At 31.1% G+C, this 22,407-nt stretch overlaps 3 protein-coding genes across 6 annotated transcripts; 1 reads left to right on the top strand and 2 right to left on the bottom strand.

Annotated features, from left to right (window-relative positions):
- Positions 1-87: 87 nt before the first annotated feature.
- Pdi (protein disulfide isomerase) lies at positions 88-3,124 on the bottom strand. 2 transcript variants are annotated; one of them, XM_074250814.1, is made up of 5 exons: positions 2,987-3,124; positions 2,727-2,911; positions 1,122-2,194; positions 910-1,038; positions 88-824 (listed from the first exon to the last, which is right to left on the bottom strand). In XM_074250814.1, the coding sequence occupies exons 2-5, from the start codon at positions 2,872-2,874 to the stop codon at positions 687-689; spliced, it is 1,488 nt and encodes a 495-aa protein (XP_074106915.1). In that variant the 5' UTR covers positions 2,875-2,911; positions 2,987-3,124; the 3' UTR covers positions 88-686. The 2 variants fall into 2 exon arrangements, with proteins under 2 accessions (XP_074106915.1, XP_074106987.1); XM_074250886.1 differs by having other exon boundaries at positions 3,004-3,122.
- Positions 3,125-3,285: 161 nt separating this feature from the next.
- On the top strand, positions 3,286-5,444 carry LOC141532565 (methyltransferase-like protein 22). Of its 2 annotated transcripts, XM_074251079.1 has the most exons (7): positions 3,286-3,845; positions 3,931-4,032; positions 4,155-4,230; positions 4,310-4,435; positions 4,599-4,784; positions 4,873-5,040; positions 5,132-5,444. In XM_074251079.1, the coding sequence occupies exons 3-7, from the start codon at positions 4,155-4,157 to the stop codon at positions 5,413-5,415; spliced, it is 840 nt and encodes a 279-aa protein (XP_074107180.1). In that variant the 5' UTR covers positions 3,286-3,845; positions 3,931-4,032; the 3' UTR covers positions 5,416-5,444. The 2 variants fall into 2 exon arrangements, with proteins under 2 accessions (XP_074107180.1, XP_074107105.1); XM_074251004.1 differs by having other exon boundaries at positions 3,286-4,032.
- A 241-nt stretch (positions 5,445-5,685) lies between these two features.
- On the bottom strand, positions 5,686-18,007 carry Su(z)12 (Polycomb protein Su(z)12). Of its 2 annotated transcripts, none has more exons than XM_074250729.1 (9): positions 17,727-18,007; positions 11,995-12,041; positions 9,365-9,548; positions 9,182-9,273; positions 8,912-9,107; positions 8,460-8,822; positions 8,058-8,386; positions 7,701-7,954; positions 5,686-7,608 (listed from the first exon to the last, which is right to left on the bottom strand). In XM_074250729.1, the coding sequence occupies exons 1-9, from the start codon at positions 17,824-17,826 to the stop codon at positions 6,600-6,602; spliced, it is 2,574 nt and encodes an 857-aa protein (XP_074106830.1). In that variant the 5' UTR covers positions 17,827-18,007; the 3' UTR covers positions 5,686-6,599. The 2 variants fall into 2 exon arrangements, with proteins under 2 accessions (XP_074106830.1, XP_074106755.1); XM_074250654.1 differs by having other exon boundaries at positions 8,058-8,389; positions 17,727-18,006.
- Positions 18,008-22,407: the final 4,400 nt, after the last annotated feature.

Below are 22,407 nucleotides of genomic sequence, written 5' to 3'. Positions count from 1 at the left end.
CACATTCAAAAATTACAAAAAAAAAATTTGATGTAAAATAATCTATTGATTTTCTTCCCTGATTACCCGGAATGCAATAATAATAAAATTACGTTTATATTTGATTAGTTTATTTCTAAATTGTGTGTTACGCTTCAAATGAAATATTATTTATTCTTAAAATTATAAGTAATTATTTTGTGAAAAAATTAGTTCAGTGAGAAAATATCTCATCTTTCATATTTATATTGAATGTTAATATATTCTATTAGTGAATGTTACGTAATAATAACAATAAAATACGAATAAAACAAAAGATAACGGTTGATCGATATCTAATAATTATTTGTTCTACTGCTAAATCAGACTCTTTTGAACCGAGAAGTAAAAGATCTCCATTATGGAAGTATGGAAATTTATTTTTAATTGATCTCGGAAGAATATCATTTAAAAGTTATTAGTAAGAAAATAAATACGCGTATAATAATTAATAATCATAGGTATTTTTAAATGACCTAGATTGTTCTTTTATACATCGTATTCATAAATACGCTGAAATTCATCATTAATCAATTTTAAAAAATTGAATTAGATATTTTATCATTGTAGGTTGTACCGTTGATACAATTTAATTCAAAAAAATTGAATGTTAAGTGATTTAAGAAACGAGAAGTTATGAAGTAGTTTTTTTTTTTAACGTTAAAAATTTAAAGTTCGTCCTTTCTTGGCACATCATCATCTTCATCTTCCTCTTGAACTTCTTCGGCAGCTTGTCCATAAACACCATCCGAATCAATAAATTTGGAAAGACCTTCAAGCGTTCGTTCACCGTTGTACTCAACAGCCTAAAAAAAGAAAAATAAAATTTTGAATTGTTAGTTAAAAATTTGAATTAAAATTATCAATACTGTTTATAAATTAATAATGTACCTCATTGGTTTCTTTCTTGTACAAAATAATGGTAGGGAAACTCTTGATGTTGATTATATCAAGTTCATTGGCTGTGGCATCCATTTTTGCAATGACTACGGTCTCATCGCTTTCGTATTTCTCTCCAAGCTAAAAAAAAAATAAGGATAATTAATAAATAATGCATTTAATAAAATAACAGCTAATTAATAAAATAAAAAATGATTAATTACTTTATCGTAAATAGGAGCAAGTTGCTTGCAATGCCCGCACCAAGGTGCATAAAATTCAACGAGGACATTTTTGGATTTATCGAAAGCAACTTCATAGAAGTTAGTACCAACAAGAACCTTAACAGGTTTAGCATCCCAATCTTCAGGTAAGTCTTCAGTAAGTAAATGCCTCTTTAATCTATCTTCAAAGAATGCTGTAACGAATTCCAAAATATTTTCTTCACTTAATTCGGAATTTTCTGGTTTGTATTTAGCCATATCTTGTTCAAGCTTTATAATACGCATAGCAGGTACATCTTCTTTCTTCATTCCGAAGAATTCAAGGATACGTTCATGATCAGATTCATCAATATTAACTGTAACGAAAAGAATCTGTCCACGATATTTCTTTGCAGATGTTTTAATTCCTTCAACATATTTGTCATAATGTCCACTTTCTTTGCTGATAAATGCAAGGAGATGACTCTTGATTTCTCCACCGAAAATTTTTTGAGCTGTTTGTTGACTGAAATCGACAACAAGAGGAAGTGAATGGACTGCAATGAATTCCTTAAGTTTTTCAACAGAGATTTCATTTTCGTAGACATTTTGACCTTCATCGAACGTTTTGAAAAGAATAACTGAACCATCTTTGGCTTTGTACTCATCGAAAACTTTTTCATCACTAGTGACACCAAATGCTTGCTCATCGATAGAATTAGCAACATCCATGAAAACTTTAGCATCAGCAGATTCAAGATCTTTGAAGAAACCAACAACGACAACTTCATGAGCGTCAATCAGGGCTTTAGAATCATCAACAGTTGACAATTCCTTCGCTGGTGGACCAGTTTTTTTCATCAACCAGGCGACAATTTCATCTGCTTGACGACCACCAGTGTAATCAATTGCCACACCATTGCGGTAGAATTTAAGAGTTGGATACCCTCGCACTCCATTATCTTCGGCAAGCTGAGATTCTATTGTGGCGTCAACTTTACCTAATTTAACGTTCGAATTATTTTCTTCAAGTGCTTTAGCTGCTTTGATATACTCTGGAGCTAATGCCTTGCAGTGACCACACCATGGAGCGTCTAAAATAAATGTTTTTTTTTATTTAAAATATTATTCATAAATTTTACAATGAAGTGAATAAAAATTGACGGCTAAATTTAAAAATGTTATAAAAATACTTTACGTGTAAATTATTTAAAAATAGCAACCGTCATTTAACCTTATTAATTAATAAATTGTAGCATTAAGAAGATTTGTGTGTGACGTATAAATACATACTTTACATAGAGATTACTTTTTAAAAATTTTTCCTACTATAATTTCTTAAAAGAATTAAAACAAATCTATGTAAATTTTGAAAAGATTTATAAATATCATAAGTTATGAAAAATTAATTTGAGTCAATAAACAAAATCGCAAATCAATAAAGCCGCAAAAGTGAACTTTGTCATGATGACGTATTGAATACCATAAGGACTTAGTTTTTACCGTAACTACTTACATACTTTTTTTTTTCAATAGATTTAAGTAACGCAACAGTTACAAATAATTCGAAATTCAAACATAAGTGCAAAACAATTTTGATAAATTATAACAAAAAAAGGTACTTACAAAATTCGATAAGAACATAAGGATGGTCTTTTACTGCTTGTTCAAAATTATCTTTTGTTATTACAAGAACTCCATCCTCAGTGGCGATGTCAGCAAAGGATACGATGATGCACAATGCTGTTACAAATAATACTCCAGCGAACCTCATCGTTACAGTAAATATTGGCAAGATTTGTTCAATTGACCTATCACAAATTAAAAATTAAGATTAAAAATTAATCAACTGATTAAATATTAGTGTAAAACATTAAATTATTAACTAATCAAGTGACGTTACGTGATGAATGACACGCCTGGACAAACCGACTGAAGAATGAAAAGACAACGTAGCAACTTATATATATAGATATATACAAGTAATATAAAACGTTCGGCACCACATGAATACGGCGGAAGATCACAGTAACGCGTGGCAAGCTCTGTTCATCGTGGTAAACTCTGATTGGTTCGCCACTACAGCCACGAAACACTTCCAATTCGAGAATATAATAATAATTAATTTTTAAATATTTTTTTTTTTTTATATTTTTTAAAGATTATTCTTCTTCATTTTATTAACTATCGATCGTTGATCGTACAAAAAATACTTAATTTTATCAAAAATTTTAATTTTTAACAACTGATATTTTTTTTTTTTTTTACCATCAAACATTAATGTTTTTTATTTACAGCTATTTCTATTTTTTGAAAAAATATTTTTGAAATAAAATTTTACATGCATAATAGCGGACAATAGAATTTGTTTACAAAATACATGCGCAGGATTATAACCTGTCATTTAAAAAGAGTAAAATAAAAATTAGATAATTCTCTACTTTGTAAGACATAAAAAATTTTTATTTGCTCTATTAATGGGTAATAAATGATTAATAACAATTAATTGCTATTGATAAAACTTAAAGTAAAACAAGATAAAAAATCATTAGTCAATAATTACGTACTTTGAAATAATCATATATATCTACATATAATTAAGAGAGATGACGGATTTGACGTCATTAAATTTAAACTGAAAACAATTGTTACTTAAAAAAGACTTTTTTGAATCCAATGTGTCAATGAGATTCGATATTTTACCTTTTGAAAAATAACAAGCTATTCTATATTGTAAATAACGAGGTAAAAATGAAACGAAAGTTTTTAAAAGTAATCATGCCGATTATTAATTTGGTCAATTCTAAGCAAAATTCGTTTCTTTTGACAGATAAACCTTGACCTGTTGGCATTAAGCCACATAAGTTACATATTGTACTTACTTTATTTCAATATATCTTTTGAGATAATAGCTCAACTTTATTTGATAAACGTAAGTAAATGGATAAATAATTTTATGTAATATACAACTAATTATAGATAAATTTTTAATTATCTGTAAGCATTAACTATTCAATTATAATTTTTTTAATTATTTTAATTAATCATCCCTAGATGTCTAACTTCAGGGTCACTTCGGAAATACTTACAGAAAATTGTATGACAGCTTCATCAAATGAAAAAAATAACTGTAATTATCTAATAATCCTTAATTTATTAATGATTAAAAATTTATATTGAAATATTTTATGTATGTTTTTTTATTATAGCTAAAATTTCAAAATTTATCTTCAATCTTCCACTATACATGTTGAAAATAAAAAATAAAGAGATAAAATATGACGAAGATGAAGATTTGATTTTAGATAGAACCAAAACAGGCGAACTTCTCATAGGTCAGTAAATGTGTCTACATTGATAGGATATGCTAAAATTTTAAACAAAATTATCAATTTTTCGTTTAATTTAGTCTAAGTACATTTTTAAACTCATCAATTTTAATAACTTTTTATGATAACTTTATTAATTAATTAAGAAGAATAATATTATTGATTTCAGAGCATAGTATTTCCACAGAACTTCAACTCGTTGGACTACAAGTGTGGCGAGGAGCATTTTTATTAGCTGATTATATTTTAGATAATCCAAGCATCTTTAAAAATCAAAATGTTATAGAATTAGGTGCAGGTGTAGGATTGACAAGTATTGTTACAAGTATGCTTGCTCGTGAAGTTACATGCACTGGTAAATTTCTTAATCAAAAAAACATATTATTATTAAGTTACTTAATTAATAAAAAGAAAATACTTTAAATTAAATATTTCTTTCACAGATATCAATTCCCATGGAATTATTGAATTAATACAAAGAAATTTCGACCGTAATTCTCAATATATTAATGCCAAATTTAATATTATGGAATTAGATTTTTTAAACTGTAATTGGTCGTCAGATTTAACAAAAAAAATAACAGAATCAACAATTATTTTAGCTGCAGACGGTAAGTATATGAGTTTTAAATACAATTCACTTATAGTATAATGAATTATTAAACTTGAAAGACGAGGTTTATTTCCTTTTTTTCTTTTCAGTAATTTATGACAACGACATAACAGAAGGATTTGTTAATACATTATCAAAAATATTAAATTCAAATATTAAACGAACAGTATATGTTGCACTAGAAAAACGTTTCGTATTTACAATTGCAGATTTAGATTCTGTGGCTCCAATGTACGAAGAGTTTATTCGTTGCATTACTCAACGAAATTTAAATTGGAATATCCAAACAATAGATATTAATTTTCCACAGTATTTTCAGTACAATCGTGTAAAACAATTAGTATTAATGAAAATTTATAATAAAAATAATTAAAATAAAATAATAATTTTATTCAAAAGAAATTTTACCAAATAGATTCATTACTTTTTATAAATTAATTGTTCTGAAATGCAAAGTCGAATATTAAATCTTAATTGATACGTAGAATACCAAAAGATAACACTTAAAAAACGATGGTCTGATTCTCAAATTTTCTATCACACAAATACAAATTTCACAGGAGATATTCGAATAAAGTATCATTAGATTATATAATTGTAGTATAAGTTTGGTTTTTGAATTAATTTTACTTCACAAAATATCTTTTGTTTTGTAAAAATACTTCTACATTTTTTAGTTTTTAATATTTCAACACCAGAAACAAAGCAAATTAACAATACAATTGCAATTGAAGATATGACCTAGTGTGAATTACGACATTTGAGAATTAAGTTATCGATATATCTAATTAAGTTTAAGGAAATATGATAATTAATTATTTCACGGTGAAAAAAGAGTAAATGTTCAAGTTATTTTCAACCATTGCTTATTCGAATTAACTTTGGATTTTTTGAAGGCACTTTCCTTCAGTGACAATAATTTAATTTATGTCGGTTTATAAATTACTTGAACTACAATACTTTTAAAAACATGTTCACATTCGTTACAGTATATTTCCTCATGTGAATTCTCCACTCATAACAATAGATTTTTTAAAATTAAGAAAAAAAATTCTAATGCAAAGGTACAGTCATTATAATCGAAATTCCAAACTCTGTATGCCGACTTAGATTTTGAAAATGAAAAAAAAATTACAATATAAAAACAAACAAAAAAAAAATACAATTTGAAAATTGTTATATTTGACTAGTATGTATTTAAACTTATATTTCTTGTCTTCTTTATTTACTCGAATGGAAAAAAAATTTTGAAGAGATTGGTAATTTTAGATTTTTTTGTCACTTAAAAAATGTCAAATACAGGCTACATTGTGTAAAATATGATTTTTCACATTTTTAAACATTATTCTGAGTTAAAGAAAATTGTTGACTCCTTTTTTCATTGACAATTTCTAATGTTGAATATGAAAATAATCTAAAACTTAAACAATAAAAATGACCTTGATATTATCTAGTTGTTACAATAACTTCAATAATCAATATTTCTAACAAATTCTGTACAAATGAAAAGTACATTTTTTGTAACAAAAAAAGTTATTTTTTTTTTTTTTTTTATTTTCAGAAAGTATTATCATTCAGTGTCATTTTTGGATTGGCACTGTTAACGGATGGTATAGCATCAAGCAATAATTTTCTTTTGTAATATTCGCTATTAGGGTTATCGCTGGCCATAGACTTTCTTCGCAGAGGTACCAAGTTATTCGTTGCCATAACAATCGAATTTGTACTTTTTCTTCTAATTGGTTCATTTGCTTGCCGGTCATTCGGACTGAAGTTATTCGAATTACAATTTATTTCTAAAGTTTTGGTTATAATGTTACTACTAGACACAGTAATATCATTAGAAGTCATTTTTTTTAATGTACTCTGAACCGATGAAAATGGAATGGAAGTTTGACTTGTGTTTGTTAAGAGAGACTTTGTTGATGGTGTACTAATCATACTAGCATGTTTGCTTACTGTATTATGAATAGAAGATTTTACTGTTTGTGCAGATGGTGGTGAACCGAGTTGTAAGCAAGTTTTTCGTCTTGCATTTGAATTACATCCTTCATTATTAAAATGAGTTTTACCAATCGTATTGCTCGATTTTATATTGTCTGAAGATGCATGCATGCCTGTAGAAATCCAACGTTCAACTTGGGCTTCATGAGATTTTTGTAATATTTTTCTTACATCTCCGTCTTCACCACCTTCTTTCATAATTTCTTGAAGCTTCTGAATAGTTTGATATAAAATCACAGGACTTATTAAACCAAAATCAAAAAGACTGCTCATATGTAAAAGGAAATTACGATATAAATTTTTCATAAGCAACTTTTTCCCCTTAAAATCTAGAAACATTTGGCATGCTAATGGTATTTGACAGTCACCAACATATCCATATTTCATTACATGTAAATTCCACATTTTCATCAATTCTTTTTCACCTTCATTTACATCAGTAAAATCATCAATCATCATCATGGTTTTAGTTTGCAACCATCTCGGATCATTTTCTCCTTCCGAATCGATATCCATTTCTTTTGGGTAAATTGGTAAACATGTTACAGTATGATGATAAAGTCTAAAAAAGTTGCAATAAATATAAAAAATATTCTTCAGCAAAATTATTTACAAATATTATCTATTTTTAGTTAATTATTTAATATTAATCACCTGTTGTGACCAGTTATATAAGGCCGTTGACTTTCAAATTCATTCTCATCGAGTTCCAAAAATTCTGAAAGACTGGGCTTAGTTCGCTTTGGTCTACAGACTAAAATATTAGTTACACTTGTGCGTCTTGTAGGTCCAGTACGTGAAAATGCAACACCAGAGGGTTGAGAAATGAGTTCATGTGGACTACCAGCATAAGAACCATCGTAGCACTCATTGATAGCTACATCGATGCGTGCGCCTTGAGATATGGGCTGTAAAAATACAACAAAAAAAAAAAAAAAAGAAAATAACCAAATATTTAAGCGAATTAGAAAATCTAATATTACATAACTTCTGCATATTAAATAATCTTACCACATACGTAAACGTAAACCGTGAATGGCAAAGTTTAAGATGTTTTAGTAAAGAATAAAGCTTGCCACAATCCAATGAACACCAAGGACAATGTAAATCTTCGCAAGCCTCAGTTTGTTGTCGGCTATTATTATTATATAAAAATTGATAAACAATCTGCTGAGCTCCATTTGATTTATTCAATTTTTCGTACGAACTAGACATTTTTGATGGTGTCAATGAATTAGAATTTTGAAGCGTGTTATTGCTATTGCTATTATTATTATTATTGTTGTTGTTGATGTTGTTATTGTTATTATTGTTATTATTTGTACCACATTGATCTACATCTGCTGTAAATTGAATATAGTTATTAAAAATTATATTTTTTTTACTAATAATACAACTAATGTTGACACTTACTGTTTCCTGAACGATTTTCTTTATTATCTCCGTTAGATAGCGGATGAATAAGTGCGGGTCTATCGACGAACCTATTGCTGGGCTCTACCGTCCAACTGAGTCTAAATTTTAATGTAGGATTTCGACTGAATACTTCAAAAGGACCGCATTCTTTAATATCAACTATTGATTCCCAAGAGCTATGTTTTTTAGGACTTGATCTAACATTTGTTTGAACTTCCTGTAGGCTCAATTCATAATCACCATCCGTTAGCAGACAACGATTATGTTTGTCATAAACAATTAATTCTGAACCATAAAGTTTTACTTGTTCTCCACACTTGTAGCTTCCTGATGAAGATTTACGTCGTTTTTGAGCTGGTTCTATATTGATAAACAATAAATATTCCATTTTAATATAAAAAGATATTGTTTTAATTAATTTAAATTATGACAACCATATTGTTACTCACCTGCATCTAAATCACAGTTATTTAAAAGGCAACTGTTATTAGACATACAATAAACTCTCAAAAGCAGCATATAAGTTTTTGCAACGTGACCATTATTTAAACTAAATGATTCATTAGATATAGAAATAGTGGGTGCTGTTGGTGGAGGATGATCTTCTGATGGATTTATTGGAACTTCACTGGTTCCAAATGAAACCTGAAACAATAAATTCCATAAAAATTTCAAATTATGATAAAATAAAATATAAAATTATCAATATATTTTATTACCTGCATTGTTGGTGAAGTCACATCTTTTCGTTTTTTGTGACAAATTTTTAATAATAGTGTTTCCACTTTAACAGGATCCTGAGGTCCTTCGACTGTGCAATACAAGAATAGTTTATCATTTATATTAAAGTAAAAATGACTAATAAAGTAACTATGTATATGTAATGAATAAAGATAGCTTACTCTTTTTATCGTAAAAACCTAAAAACGTAAGTGTCATGTAGCCCTGAATTTCCGGATTTTGTTCGATGCTGTTTCTCGCCATCAACTTTTCTAATATTGATTTGACTCGAAATCCACAACGAGTTTTGTGACTCCTTGACATTCTTTCTTTCATGTACGACAAGTTTCGATATAGAAATACCGGCTAAAAAGAAACATTTCAGTTTTAACTATAAAAATTAAATAATATATTTAATTATGGCTTGAATTCTCCCATTGCCTTTCCAACTATTATTTTTAATATGCGTTCAAATTGAACAACAAGTTTAAGTAAATCTACAGTTGAAATCTAAAGTTAGATATTAAAACAAAAAAAAATTCGATAAACTCAAGTTTATTAAACGAAAAACTAGAAAGTTAGTTTCGATTAAAACTTAATCATAACGGTTTTTGCGTTTTAACTTTGAGCACTGTAAAATCATATTTTTCTTGCATAAGTATGTAATTAAATGTACATAACATTTTAATTCTTTCTTATCAATACGAATGATTTTTATTTGTTTATAAGTATCTCATTTGAATAGGAGTTTATTAATAAACTATGGAAAAATTTGAACGATCTGAATTTAAACTTAAATCTTTCGGCAGATCTTTTAGTTACTTAGTGATAAAAAATTAGGTCCAGTTAAAAAGTTGATGAAAATTACTCGCTCAAGTATAGAGTTGAAAAAATATATTTGTTGAATTATCAAAAACAACAAAAAATATCTCAAATTCAAAAACTTGAGATAATTGTACTTTATCTTTTGCTTTTTACTGAAAATTTAGACGGAAAAAATTTTTTTTCAAACAACTTTTTAGAAAAAAATTTACCAATTATTGATCTGGTTTCACAGTAATATTATTCAAGAACACTTTTTTTCTGTTAAGATGCCTACAAGTCAATAGGTTTTAAAAATCGGTATGTCCTTAAAAAAATGTCCGAGACCACGCGAACTTTTAAAAATTATTTTCGAACATACCGAATAAACTAATCAATTTTTAAGGAGTTCTATATTCTTTACTCAAAAAAATATTGATATTCGAAGTATACTCCTCATAAGACTGTGAACGTAAATATATTTATGAAGTATGACTGTTAAGAACACAAACATTAGATGTAAAAAAAGGTCATTAAAAAAGACTCATCCGTATACGAGTTGACAATCATTGATATTTGAACTCCAGTAGAAAACTTCAATGTAAAAACTGATCCCAGTCTTGATTTAATTATCAAATTTCAAGCTCCGTCTAATATGCTCAACCCAAGCATTTATCTGGTTTAAAAATCAATACGCTGCGAGAATTATTTATCAAAACTTGAAATTATTATAACTTTTAAAAAAAAAACGTAAGTACCCCAAAATTTTATCACTCAAGTTATGATATTTTTTTTTTTGCTCGACGGGCAGAAAGCGTCAACTTTCGGCCCGCTGCACTAAACGAAGTTGCCGCTTCCTGCCTTCGTCGAGCAACAAAATAGCATACACTCCTCGGGAAGTAAATAAGAAAGCCTCAGATCACATGTGATCTGAGACATTTCTTATTTTACTTCCCTAGGTGTGTAATATACTACAGCTTATACAAAAAAAAAAAACAATTAACTTTGATAGCCCAGACTTGGGTCAATTTAGGTAGCTAAAAAAATGTAAGCTAAATTCTAGTAATTAAAATACGTAATAAACTGATTTTTCAATGTGATATTTTTCAAATATCACTATTTAATAATTAAGTGCTTTTGCCATTTAGAATTAGAGATCAGAGATGGATTTTACTGTGGGTCATATTCTTATGCTTTTACTTGAAAACAGAATGAGAATACAATTCGATATCATCCCAATCTGAACTATGATCTCACGTTAGTTTGTACTCGCTCTTTTTCTGGACATCGCGATACTACTTTTTGATAGTTGATTTATATAATAATATTATTATTCAATTTATAAAATTTTTAGTTTTTTCTAAGATCTAACCAAGCTAAAAAACAATTATTTAATGTTTATTAGGTAAATTAAAATTAAAAGTAAAAATCATCAGATGCATAAAACAAAAAATTAATTTTTTGACAGTTTTTTTAAGAATAAGAAAATTTCTAAGGTTAGAACTGCCAAATATCTTCTTTATCCAGTGAACCTTTTAAATCTTAAAGTTGATAATTTTTATTATCGTAGGATATTTTGTCAACAATGTTCTACAATATGATCCCAGTTAGCACAAATGAAATTAAGTTCACGTAAACCTGCGACCAGAATTTGACGTAAAGTTTACGCTAACAGTAAGGCAAGAGTTTACTTATAACTGTTTACGTGAAGTTAACGTCAACTTCTCGCTAACTTCACGTTAACTATAAGTTAACTTTTCGGTCAAATTCGGCAGTAGATTTACGCTAACTTTATGCGTAAGTTAAAATCAAGTTCTGGGAAACTGTTGCAAATGCAAAAGTTGACGCGAAGTTAACGTAAAGTTGACATAAACCATTGAACATCAACTTAGTTGATTGTCAGCTCGTGCTAACTGGAGGGCATTCTAATAGAATAATTCAAAGTCAACAATAAAACAAATGATATATTTGATATCATTTTTTAACAGTAAATACAAAATTTTTGACTCACCGAAATTTGATTTCTTGTACGTAAAAAGCGATATATTTGTGTTGGTTCTGTAAGCAAATAAATCATGTATACATTAATAATCATGCATTTTCACATTATCAGGTGATGAACTGGAATATAAAGTTTTTAGCTCCATTAAATTTTGATTTTTTTTCTTTTTTTTTTCTTAAAAAAATGTGCAAGCATACCAACCACAGGACTAAAGAATTCTTTTCGTAATGTTTTATGTTCATGTTTAAATGGAAAAATAAAAAACCCCGTTCGACCACACTCGAGGTGGGAAGAAGATTTTGCAGTGAATAAATTATAAATTATTTTTAATTTCCCGTTAAGAAAATTGAAAATTTTAAAAAATCGGGAAGTTATTGATTTCACCCCGTTTTTCGAAAATCGAGTTTTCATCAGATCTTGACGTTTTGAGGTCCTAGGAAGCTTCCCTGAATGTTTTCGCGATGATGTCCGTATGTATGTATGTATGTATATGTATGCGTATGTATGTATGTATGTATGTATGTATGTGTGAGCTCGAAGAGCTCAAAAACATAATAAGTTCAATTTCGAGCGCTTAATTACGAAAGTAGCGGGAAGTTGCAGGGATGGCCTTCAGGATCAACCGTTTTCCTAATTTTTTTTTAATTAATTTAACTTATTTTTCTTGAATTCAGATTATTAAACAAACATTTTTTTTACAGATCGAAAAAAACTATTTTCTGGTAATTAAATTTGTTTTTAATTAAAAATTTTTTCCAGTTTTCCCTTTGCTATTTTAAGTATTTTAGAAATATATATAAAATTAAAAATTCATGTGGATACTCAAATGAAACTTCTCGATGAATGTAACATCGGTATGAATTTACATCATACAAAAATGCTACTAATATAGAAATGAAATTGAATCTTATCATCTAATGATATTTTTCACGATATATAAATATATGTCAGGAATGGTAGCAAAAGCAGCAAAGTTGAGAAGTGGACATTTAAAGGAGAAAATATCGAAGTGGTCAACTAGTTCAAGTATTTGGCTACACTTTCACGTCGAAAAACAGCACAAGACGGCATGTAGAGGAAATGGTGGGAAAGTCTCAAAAAGCTGCAAATGCGGCCTGGGAGGTGATGAAGAAGGCTGGTAGAGATAGGAGAGATGACAGAATATACTTAATGAACTCACTAGTCACATCGGTGGTCCTATATGGAGTAGAAACTTTGGGTTTGCTGGACATAAGTGTTATGAAGAAAATGCAAGGAATACATGCCAAAATGGCGTTAGGAGCAGCGAGGAACACCCTGATGTACATCTGGAGAGCGGAGCTAGGCATAGAGAGTATAGAATGCACCTACTGGAAGAGAACCATCGAGTACTGGGGAGATATACTAGCGATGAAAGAAGGCACTCGGCCGATCGAGGAAATGAGATGTATCATCAATAACAGACCCACGAAATGGGGATGTAAAGTGATAGAGAGACTAGAGGAAATAGAGACAGTGGAAATTTTGTAGTTGGATCTAAAAGGAAGGTAACGAGGAAGCAGTAGTAGCAAAGCTAAAAAGGTCTCAACAAATGGTGGAATCAGGAGCTAGAGAAAGAATGGTGGAAGATCGTGAACTCGGAATTCAACCCGCTATACAGAGAAATACTCTCAGGCCCAAGAGGAGCGACATCGCCGAGATCATCAGGAACCAGTAAATAAATTGTTTGCGGAAGATCGCAATAGGATTGATCACCATTTATCTTTGCTCCCAAAAGTGCCTTCACACTGGTGTCGAAGAAAAAGTTCGAAAATTTATTTGGAAGGCGTTCAAACAAAAAATGCAGTTTACAAACTGTATGTTACTTACGACAATGAAAATCATTTTCGGCAGGTAAGCGATTTGACGTATTTTAAAGTGTTAGAAGAAAAGAACATTGGTTTCCATCAACCCAGAAAAGACTAGTGTTGTCGCGCACAGTTCTATAAAATTTCGGATAAAGAAAAAATCGCAAAACAAGCTGAGTATGACACTCATATTCGAAGAAAAAATGCTGCTCGAGAATAGTATATTACACTACTAGGGCCGAAAGTTGAATTTTCGGCCCTGCGCGTCATGCCCGAGGCAAAGCCAAGGGCACCATGACGCGCAGGACCGAGATTTCAACTTTTGGCCTGTGTAGTGTATACGATTTTTCTTCATAGCCGGTCGAAAGTACGTTATCAATTTTACTTTTTTTAACTTCAAGTGCAGATAAGTATGTCTTGATGCCTGCCCCGACATTTGCGGCACAAGCGAAGCGAGTGAGCTGCTGGTCGTGGGGGCAGGCATCAAATACATTCGAAGAGTCAAGTCTGGTCATATTTTTTAAAAATAAATGAATTTCATTTTTTCAAAGATGTATTTATTTTCATTAGTTTAACAAACTATATTAGTTATTATAAAATTTATCAAACAAAACATATTATAAGCGAAAAACTCTTATTGCATTTTTTTTAATCGTTTCAATTTTCTCTTGAATGATCGCAATTATTAATAATCCTTCCATAAAATACACAGTTTTAAAACTTGATATTGGAGCAGTTAAAAATTATATCTCCACTGAGTATACAGTTTTGATAATTCATAGCTTGATTATTCAAATTAAAATTTTTAGATGAGTATTCTGATGATAGTTTACTGGTAGGAACATTATTTTCAGAAATTTTTCTTATTTAACAGATGACAAAACATCATTGATAAATATTTTTAAGGTTAGAGGTAGCAATAGAAATTACAGCGGTTAAGAATTTGCTATAGTGACGGAATAAACAGTCCCTAGTTACAAATGTAATTACGCATGAGAAATTCTTTCCTCCCGCCGTTACAGAGGGCGCGCGTGTACTTCTCACGGGGAGTTAATATTAAACTTTCTTTCCTGCCATTAGAGAGGAAAGTACGTACTTTCGACCGAGGTATGAAGAAAATATGATTTTTAATGTTACTCAATTCACACGTAATTTTATCATTAATAATTAAGTGAATAAGAATTAATGAGCTTTTTTTATTCTTATAGTTCCCTAATCAAATTTTTTTTCTTTCATTGTATGATTTGTAAATATCGATTTAAGTAATCTTTGATTGTTTATCATTCATTTTTAGGTCAAAATAAAAATTCAATCATAGTAGCAATGCTGGGTGTTGTTATCCATGAACATACAACTCTCAAAGAAATTAATTTGAAGTTTTTGGAGGCCGGACATATATACATGGAGTGCGATACAATGCACGCCGTGATAGAACGTGCAGCACGAAATATACCCGTTTATGCACCTAGTGACTGGATTAAAATCATAAGGCAGGCCAAAAAAACTGGAAAATAATATCTTACTAAAATTAGTAACATAACTCATAATTCTGAGCAATCGACAAGAAAAAATTATGCACCCTTTTGGCTTTATAGGTCACTAGATTTTTAATGTCCTAAAGCTAAAAGGGCGTATAATTTAAAACATACGCCCTTTTGGCTTTGGACATTTTTTTTCTATTTTTAGGCTTAGAAAGTTTTAATAAAGCGATTAGTAAAAAAAAAAAAATTTATACGCCCTTTTGGCACTGCAAAGCCAACAGGGCGTATAAATTAATATGCGCCCTTTTGGCATTTGGGTCACAAAATGTTCTACTTGGAATAAAAATTAAAAATTGATTTTATCTAAAAGTTTTAAAGATTATAAATAATATATTCATAAAAGAAATTAATGATTTAATTAATTAAATAAGTAGGAAAATCAAAGAAAGTGTCAGTAATGACGTCTCCGCCACTAATGGGGTCTTTTACCCTAGTTAACGTAATTCTGAATAATAAAAAAATTCGTTCTTGTTACGTCAAGTTTTTCGAGAGTTATCATGGTACATACAACAAATGACATACATATAACCGGAAGTCTACATAACATTTTTTTGAAACCGTTTTCTTTTTTAAAGTAGCAACATAAAATTACATTTTCACAAAATTTGAAATGGATTATTTGGAGTATTTTCTTAATATATGTCTACTCATATTATCCTGTAAGTGCAATATGATTGAGATAGATGCATCTATGATCACAAAATTGCTTGACTTTAACGTGTTGAGAGTCAAACTCTACCTTAAACGCTTCGCGTGATGAGGCGTGCAACAATTGATTTTAAAATATCGTCATTTATTCTGCAGTTACAGCAACAGTTTTTATGAAAATGGAATGGCTTCTTTCGCTTCTGTGCAACTAATTTAATTGAGTTATCAAATAAAGCGGCTCCAACTTAGAAAGCAATACCCCGCTTGTAAAAAAAGGGAAATCAGCCAAAAGATTTTATATTAGCAATCGCTCAATATTGTTATTTACGAAAAAAAATCTAACCAAATTTACTTGTTGAAATATTCTGAAAAATTTCCATTGTTATGCATTTCAACAGATCTCTTAAAATGAAAATAATTTGTTTCCAAGCTCAGTTGAATTTGCTAGGCAGTATTTAAAACTATAGTTGTACAATTCAGAATTTAATTTAATTATTTATATGAATAGAAGATAGAATATTGCTTTTTTACTTTTCGTCTAATGTAGGTGAGCATCAAGTCAACTTGAATAATTGTTTCTTGCATTTTCATTAGATTGAGCTGAATAAAGAATAGAAAAATGATAAAACTCGTTTTAATATTTATCAATTTCTATGAAACTTTTGAATAACTTCTCTTCTAGAAATTTAAAAACTTTTTAAAAGATTCAATCGGAAAAAAAATAATTTTGATGATCGATCAACTATAACGTAATTTGTGGCATTCTAAAAGGGTTCCTAATCTTGAATTTTCTGAAAATTTTAACTAATTTCACCTGATAGATTTTGAGAAATCTCAAAAATGTGTAAAAAAAAGTATTTTCTTTAAATAACTATACCTTTCAATTCCAACATTTAATCTGTTCTTTAATATAAAACAACATCAAATGCTGCGAATTACTTAAAAAATATAATGGTTCGTTCTGAAAATGTCTTTAACAAAAAAATGACTCTCGCAATGTTTTCAAACTTGAAGATTTTTTTCATCTAGCTAATATATTTTATAAATTCGATTTTACTATTAATGAGGGATAGAATATATTATTTTATGGTCTCGTATAAATTATATCATTATTCAAGTCAAATTTTTTTTTTATTTCGATTAAGACTGAAAAGGTCAGAAACTGGGCCCTTTGCCTTACCAAACTTGTAACTCGAAACATAAAAAAATTATATTTGTGAACTCGCAAACTTAATAGCTTCGCAGCAGGCTTATTTTCAAACATTTTGAGTTCGAAATTAGTGAGAAATTCGTGATGACCTGCAAGATCAACCTTTTTTTTTTCTTTTAATTACGGTGGAGACGACATTAGTCGATGTTAACGGTGTCTACAAAACTGCCTATACCAAACTTTTCTCAAATTAGATGAACATGTAAAGCTACTAGTGTATTAATATTGATAAATCATCAATAAAAAAAACGCATTCAATTAATTTATTTAAATTCAATAAAAATGATTTAAATAATTAAGGCAGGTGTCTGAACATTAACGTTAATATGTAGATATGAGATAAGTGATCTGACGCGCGCACAGCGTTTCTAAGTTTTTTAAAAGGGGTTATGTTAGAAATCTTGTCAAGCATTAAATTCTACATTAATATATTCAACTAATCTTGATGTTATTTCGTTATATCAATCTGTCAACAAAAAAAATTAATATTAAATTAAAAATCGATTTAGAACTTACTTTCGAAGGCTTGGAGAAACAATTCATGGTCAGCTTGTATTTGATCCGTTCGCGGTGTTTTTTGGCTCTCAAGCTCTTTATCTCGCTTTTTGGGGGGCATTTTTATTATCACAATATTCTTAACAGACAAATATAATAATCAAATTTGACAATAATATTTTGAGCGCAACTCTACTTATAAATAACACGATGCTTATGTTCTTTTCCGATCTGAGTTAGTGATAATCATTTAGGGGTCGCTATTTATTTTACAAACTCTCTTCTGCACTCTTACGCAAAAATTAATAACTACTCTACCTGCTTCGACTTATCCAGCTGGTAGTGAGAAATAATGCTGCCGCCTTGTGGAGAAAACAATGAATTACTATTTCGCGGGACTTTCGCAGGATTCATTTAAATGTTGTTTGTTGATGAAATTAAAACTAATGTCCTAAATATATTCATTGCTCCAGAGAATAATAATAATAATAATAATAATAATAATAATAATAATAATAATAATAATAATAATAATAATAATAATAATAATAATAATAATAATAATAATAATAATAATAATAATAATAATAATAATAATAATAATAATAATAATAATAATAATAATAATAATAATAATAATAATAATAATAATAATAATATTTGCCAGGAGATATTCCCCAGGTTGTTGAGAATGACAGTTGCAAAATTTATTGGAACATGCCATTTGCAACAACCCGGCGGATAGATCACAACAAACCTGATATTGTGCTCTTCGACAAGGCCACTCGTGACATTTATGTCATTGAGTTCTCGGCCCCGGCTGAATACAACATCTCAGCCAAAGAAGAGCACAAAAGACAAATATATCAGGATCTCCTGTTTGAAATTGGCAAACTTTACCCAGGTTACCGTGTCAAGCTTGTCGTCCTGATTGTTGGCGTCCTAGGAGGGATGAAACAGTCTTTTGTATCCTCACTTGCCAAAGTTCCAGCTTGCTCATCAAAAGCTGAGTTCTTGGCAGTTAGGATACAGAAGGCTGTTTTACTTGGTCTCTCCGTCTCTTAAGGGAAATGACTTTGGCCTGCTGTGATCACTAACCGCCTTGTTGTGCGGAGTGGTCCAGCAGTAACGGATGGAGCTCAGGCTGGGCCCTCGGAGAATCGGACTCCGGGGATAACCCCCCTGAGCATTTAATAACAAAATAATAATAATAATAATAATAATAATAATAATAATAATAATAATAATAATAATAATAATAATAATAATAATAATAATAATAATAATAATAATAATAATAATAATAATAATAATAATAATAATAATAATAATAATAATAATAATAATAATAATAATAATAATAATAATAATAATAATAATAATAATAATAATAATAATAATAATAATAATAATAATAATAATAATAATAATAATAATAATAATAATAATAATAATAATAATAATAATAATAATAATAATAATAATAATAATAATAATAATAATAATAATAATAATAATAATAATAATAATAATAATAATAATAATAATAATAATAATAATAATAATAATAATAATAATAATAATAATAATAATAATAATAATAATAATAATAATAATAATAATAATAATAATAATAATAATAATAATAATAATAATAATAATAATAATAATAATAAGGGTACTCTGTGGGGCCTCCGGGTGATCGAAAATATTCGATCACCCATCTGCTTTACATGGATGATCTGAAGCTATATAGTGCTGATGAAGATCATCTACAAGCAGCCCTCAACATCGTAGCAGAGTACACACGAGATGTCGGAATGTCTTTTGGGTTGGACAAGTGTGCGGTCGTACATCTGGCGAGGGGTAAGTGCTCTGATACTGGTGATGATGTCGAATTAGTGGATGGGAGCGTCTTAAGCCAATTAGACGCCGGGGAGTTGTATAGATATCTAGGAATGGAAGAGCACCGCATGCATGCGGTCTCTGAAGTCCGAACAACTCTCCAGAGCGAGTATGTTAGGAGACTCCGGAAAATTTGGTCCTCCGAACTTCCGGCAAAAACAAAGTCTCAGCTACTAACATGCTCGCTGTCCCAGTCTTACTATACTCTTTCGGTGTCCTGAAATGGACCCGAAAGGATTTACGAGATCTCGACATCAAAACCCGTAAGATCATTAATATGAATCGGAGCATGCACCCCAATTCATCAGTCGCCAGATTATACCTCTCCCGGTCCATCGGTGGGAGAGGTTTGCAGAGTTTGGAGCGGCTTCACGACCGTTTGGTCCTGGGTTTAACTCACGAAGTTGTCAATTTCACTGCAGACGAGGATGACTTTCTTATGCAAATTGTACATAAACATGAAAATGCGCATAAGGGGTCATTCTTGTATAAGGCAGCAATATATGCGGCAAGAACCCTTGGTCTTGGAGAAATAAACGCTCTTATGGAACTCCGAAAGGAGGAATTTAAGAGCGTCATCAGGAACGCCGAGGAAAAACTACTCCTTGGCGAACTGATGGACAAGTCCATGCACAGCGTGTTCTTTAAACACGTGCGTGATCATGGCTTGTCCATCCAGCTGACGTTTTCCTTCTTAAAGTCAGCGGGCCTGATGTCCGAGACTGAAGGGTTCATATTTGCCTGCCAAGATGGTGTCATTAACACTCTTGAGTACCGTAGCAAGGTGCTCCAGGTGCAGCTTCCGGACACGTCCTGTAGGAGGTGTAGACAACATCCGGAGACGCTTATGCACCTTTTGTCGGCATGTCCAGTGCTGGCGAGAGGTGCATATATCCAGCGTCACAATGCTGCCCTGAGAGTACTGTACTACTATCTTCGTCATTGCTACGGTATTGACGTGACACCAGTGCTGCCTTATTTGCCAGGAGATATTCCCCAGGTTGTTGAGAATGACAGTTGCAAAATTTATTGGAACATGCCATTTGCAACAACCCGGCGGATAGATCACAACAAACCTGATATTGTGCTCTTCGACAAGGCCACTCGTGACATTTATGTCATTGAGTTCTCGGCCCCGGCTGAATACAACATCTCAGCCAAAGAAGAGCACAAAAGACAAATATATCAGGATCTCCTGTTTGAAATTGGCAAACTTTACCCAGGTTACCGTGTCAAGCTTGTCGTCCTGATTGTTGGCGTCCTAGGAGGGATGAAACAGTCTTTTGTATCCTCACTTGCCAAAGTTCCAGCTTGCTCATCAAAAGCTGAGTTCTTGGCAATTAGGATGCAGAAGGCTGTTTTACTTGGTTCTCTCCGTCTCTTAAGGGAAATGACTTTGGCCTGCTGTGATCACTAACCGCCTTGTTGTGCGGAGTGGTCCAGCAGTAACGGATGGAGCTCAGGCTGGGCCCTCGGAGAATCGGACTCCGGGGATAACCCCCCTGAGCATTTAATAACAAAATAATAATAACAATAATAATAATAATAATAATAATAATAATAATAATAATAATAATAATAATAATAATAATAATAATAATAATAATAATATCGCTTGTGCCGGATAGAAGGCAGTCTAATAGACTTTCTTTTCCGGCGCAATTACACCAAGAACGACGCCGTTCCTCCTTGGACAACAACAATCCCTTTGCAGGACGGCGAGTAAGTATATCTAAAAAGATAACACTCTCAACAACAGCTTGACGCGGTAAATGAAGATCTCCATACAAACATCCTGGAAAATTCCACCCTGCTCACTGTGAGTCAGGTTGTGTATGGGTGCAGCGGTCTCAGCTTTTCCGAGAGAGAGACATTGTCTCTCGATCGAGGCAAGGTTGAAACAGCGCATCTCACAACTTGGCTTGAAAATTGACATATCCCGGAAACAGGTCTCCCGCATTCAGTGTGTGATTGAGTTCGACACAACTCAAAGAACATACACGCCCCGAATTCGGCGCATTGCTGCTGAACTTCGGTGGCGTCATCACACACTGAACAAGAGTACGCTTCTTGTCATCAAGGAAGAGTCTCTTAATAAATTGCGGGCTCTAGTGGCTGCTAAAAAGTCATTAGAGAAAAGGCTGAAGCGGTTGATCGACAACGCACTGTTTCGATCCAGCCCTCACGCTTCCTGACACCAAAGACCGATGTTACCGGGAATTATCCAACACCTGAGCGGGTGGAAACTTTTTGGACTGAGTTGTATGGAGATCAACCAAACGTGAACGCCAACACTCCAGCTCTGCACGACTTCAAAGTATTCTGTCGGGAACACCGTCGACAGAATGCTGATGAAGAGAGCCCTGCAGTCAGTGTGGATGCAGTTCGTTCAGCTCTAAATGGCAGCAAAAATTGGGCTGCCCCGGGACCAGATGGCATTAATGTCTTCTGGTGGAAGAAGTTTACTTCTACCCACCTCCATCTTGCCCGCATATTTACATCATACATTAGAGCTGACGATCCGATTCCGGACTGGCTTGTAGAAGGGCGAACCGTACTGATACCTAAAAAAGGTGACTTGTCTGACCCTAAGAATTTCAGGCCTATCACCTGCTTGAATGCGGTTTATAAAATTTTTACAAAAATTTTAAATAACCGTATCTTGCAGCAGATAGAGCCTGGATGGCAACAGATATATGAACAACGTGGCAGTAAAAGAGGCCTGTCAGGTTGCAAGGAGAACCTGATAGTGGATCGATGCGTCTTACAAGATGCGATCTACTATCAAGGCAACCTG

Source organism: Cotesia typhae, unplaced genomic scaffold (assembly GCF_013202065.1).
Source record: "Cotesia typhae breed Kobodo isofemale line unplaced genomic scaffold, CoteBio_Ctyphae contig_11, whole genome shotgun sequence".
In the NCBI taxonomy this organism is placed as follows: Eukaryota; Metazoa; Arthropoda; class Insecta; order Hymenoptera; family Braconidae; genus Cotesia; species Cotesia typhae.
Note: the sequence above shows the minus strand (reverse complement) of the source record. Positions and strands in the feature narration are given on the sequence as shown.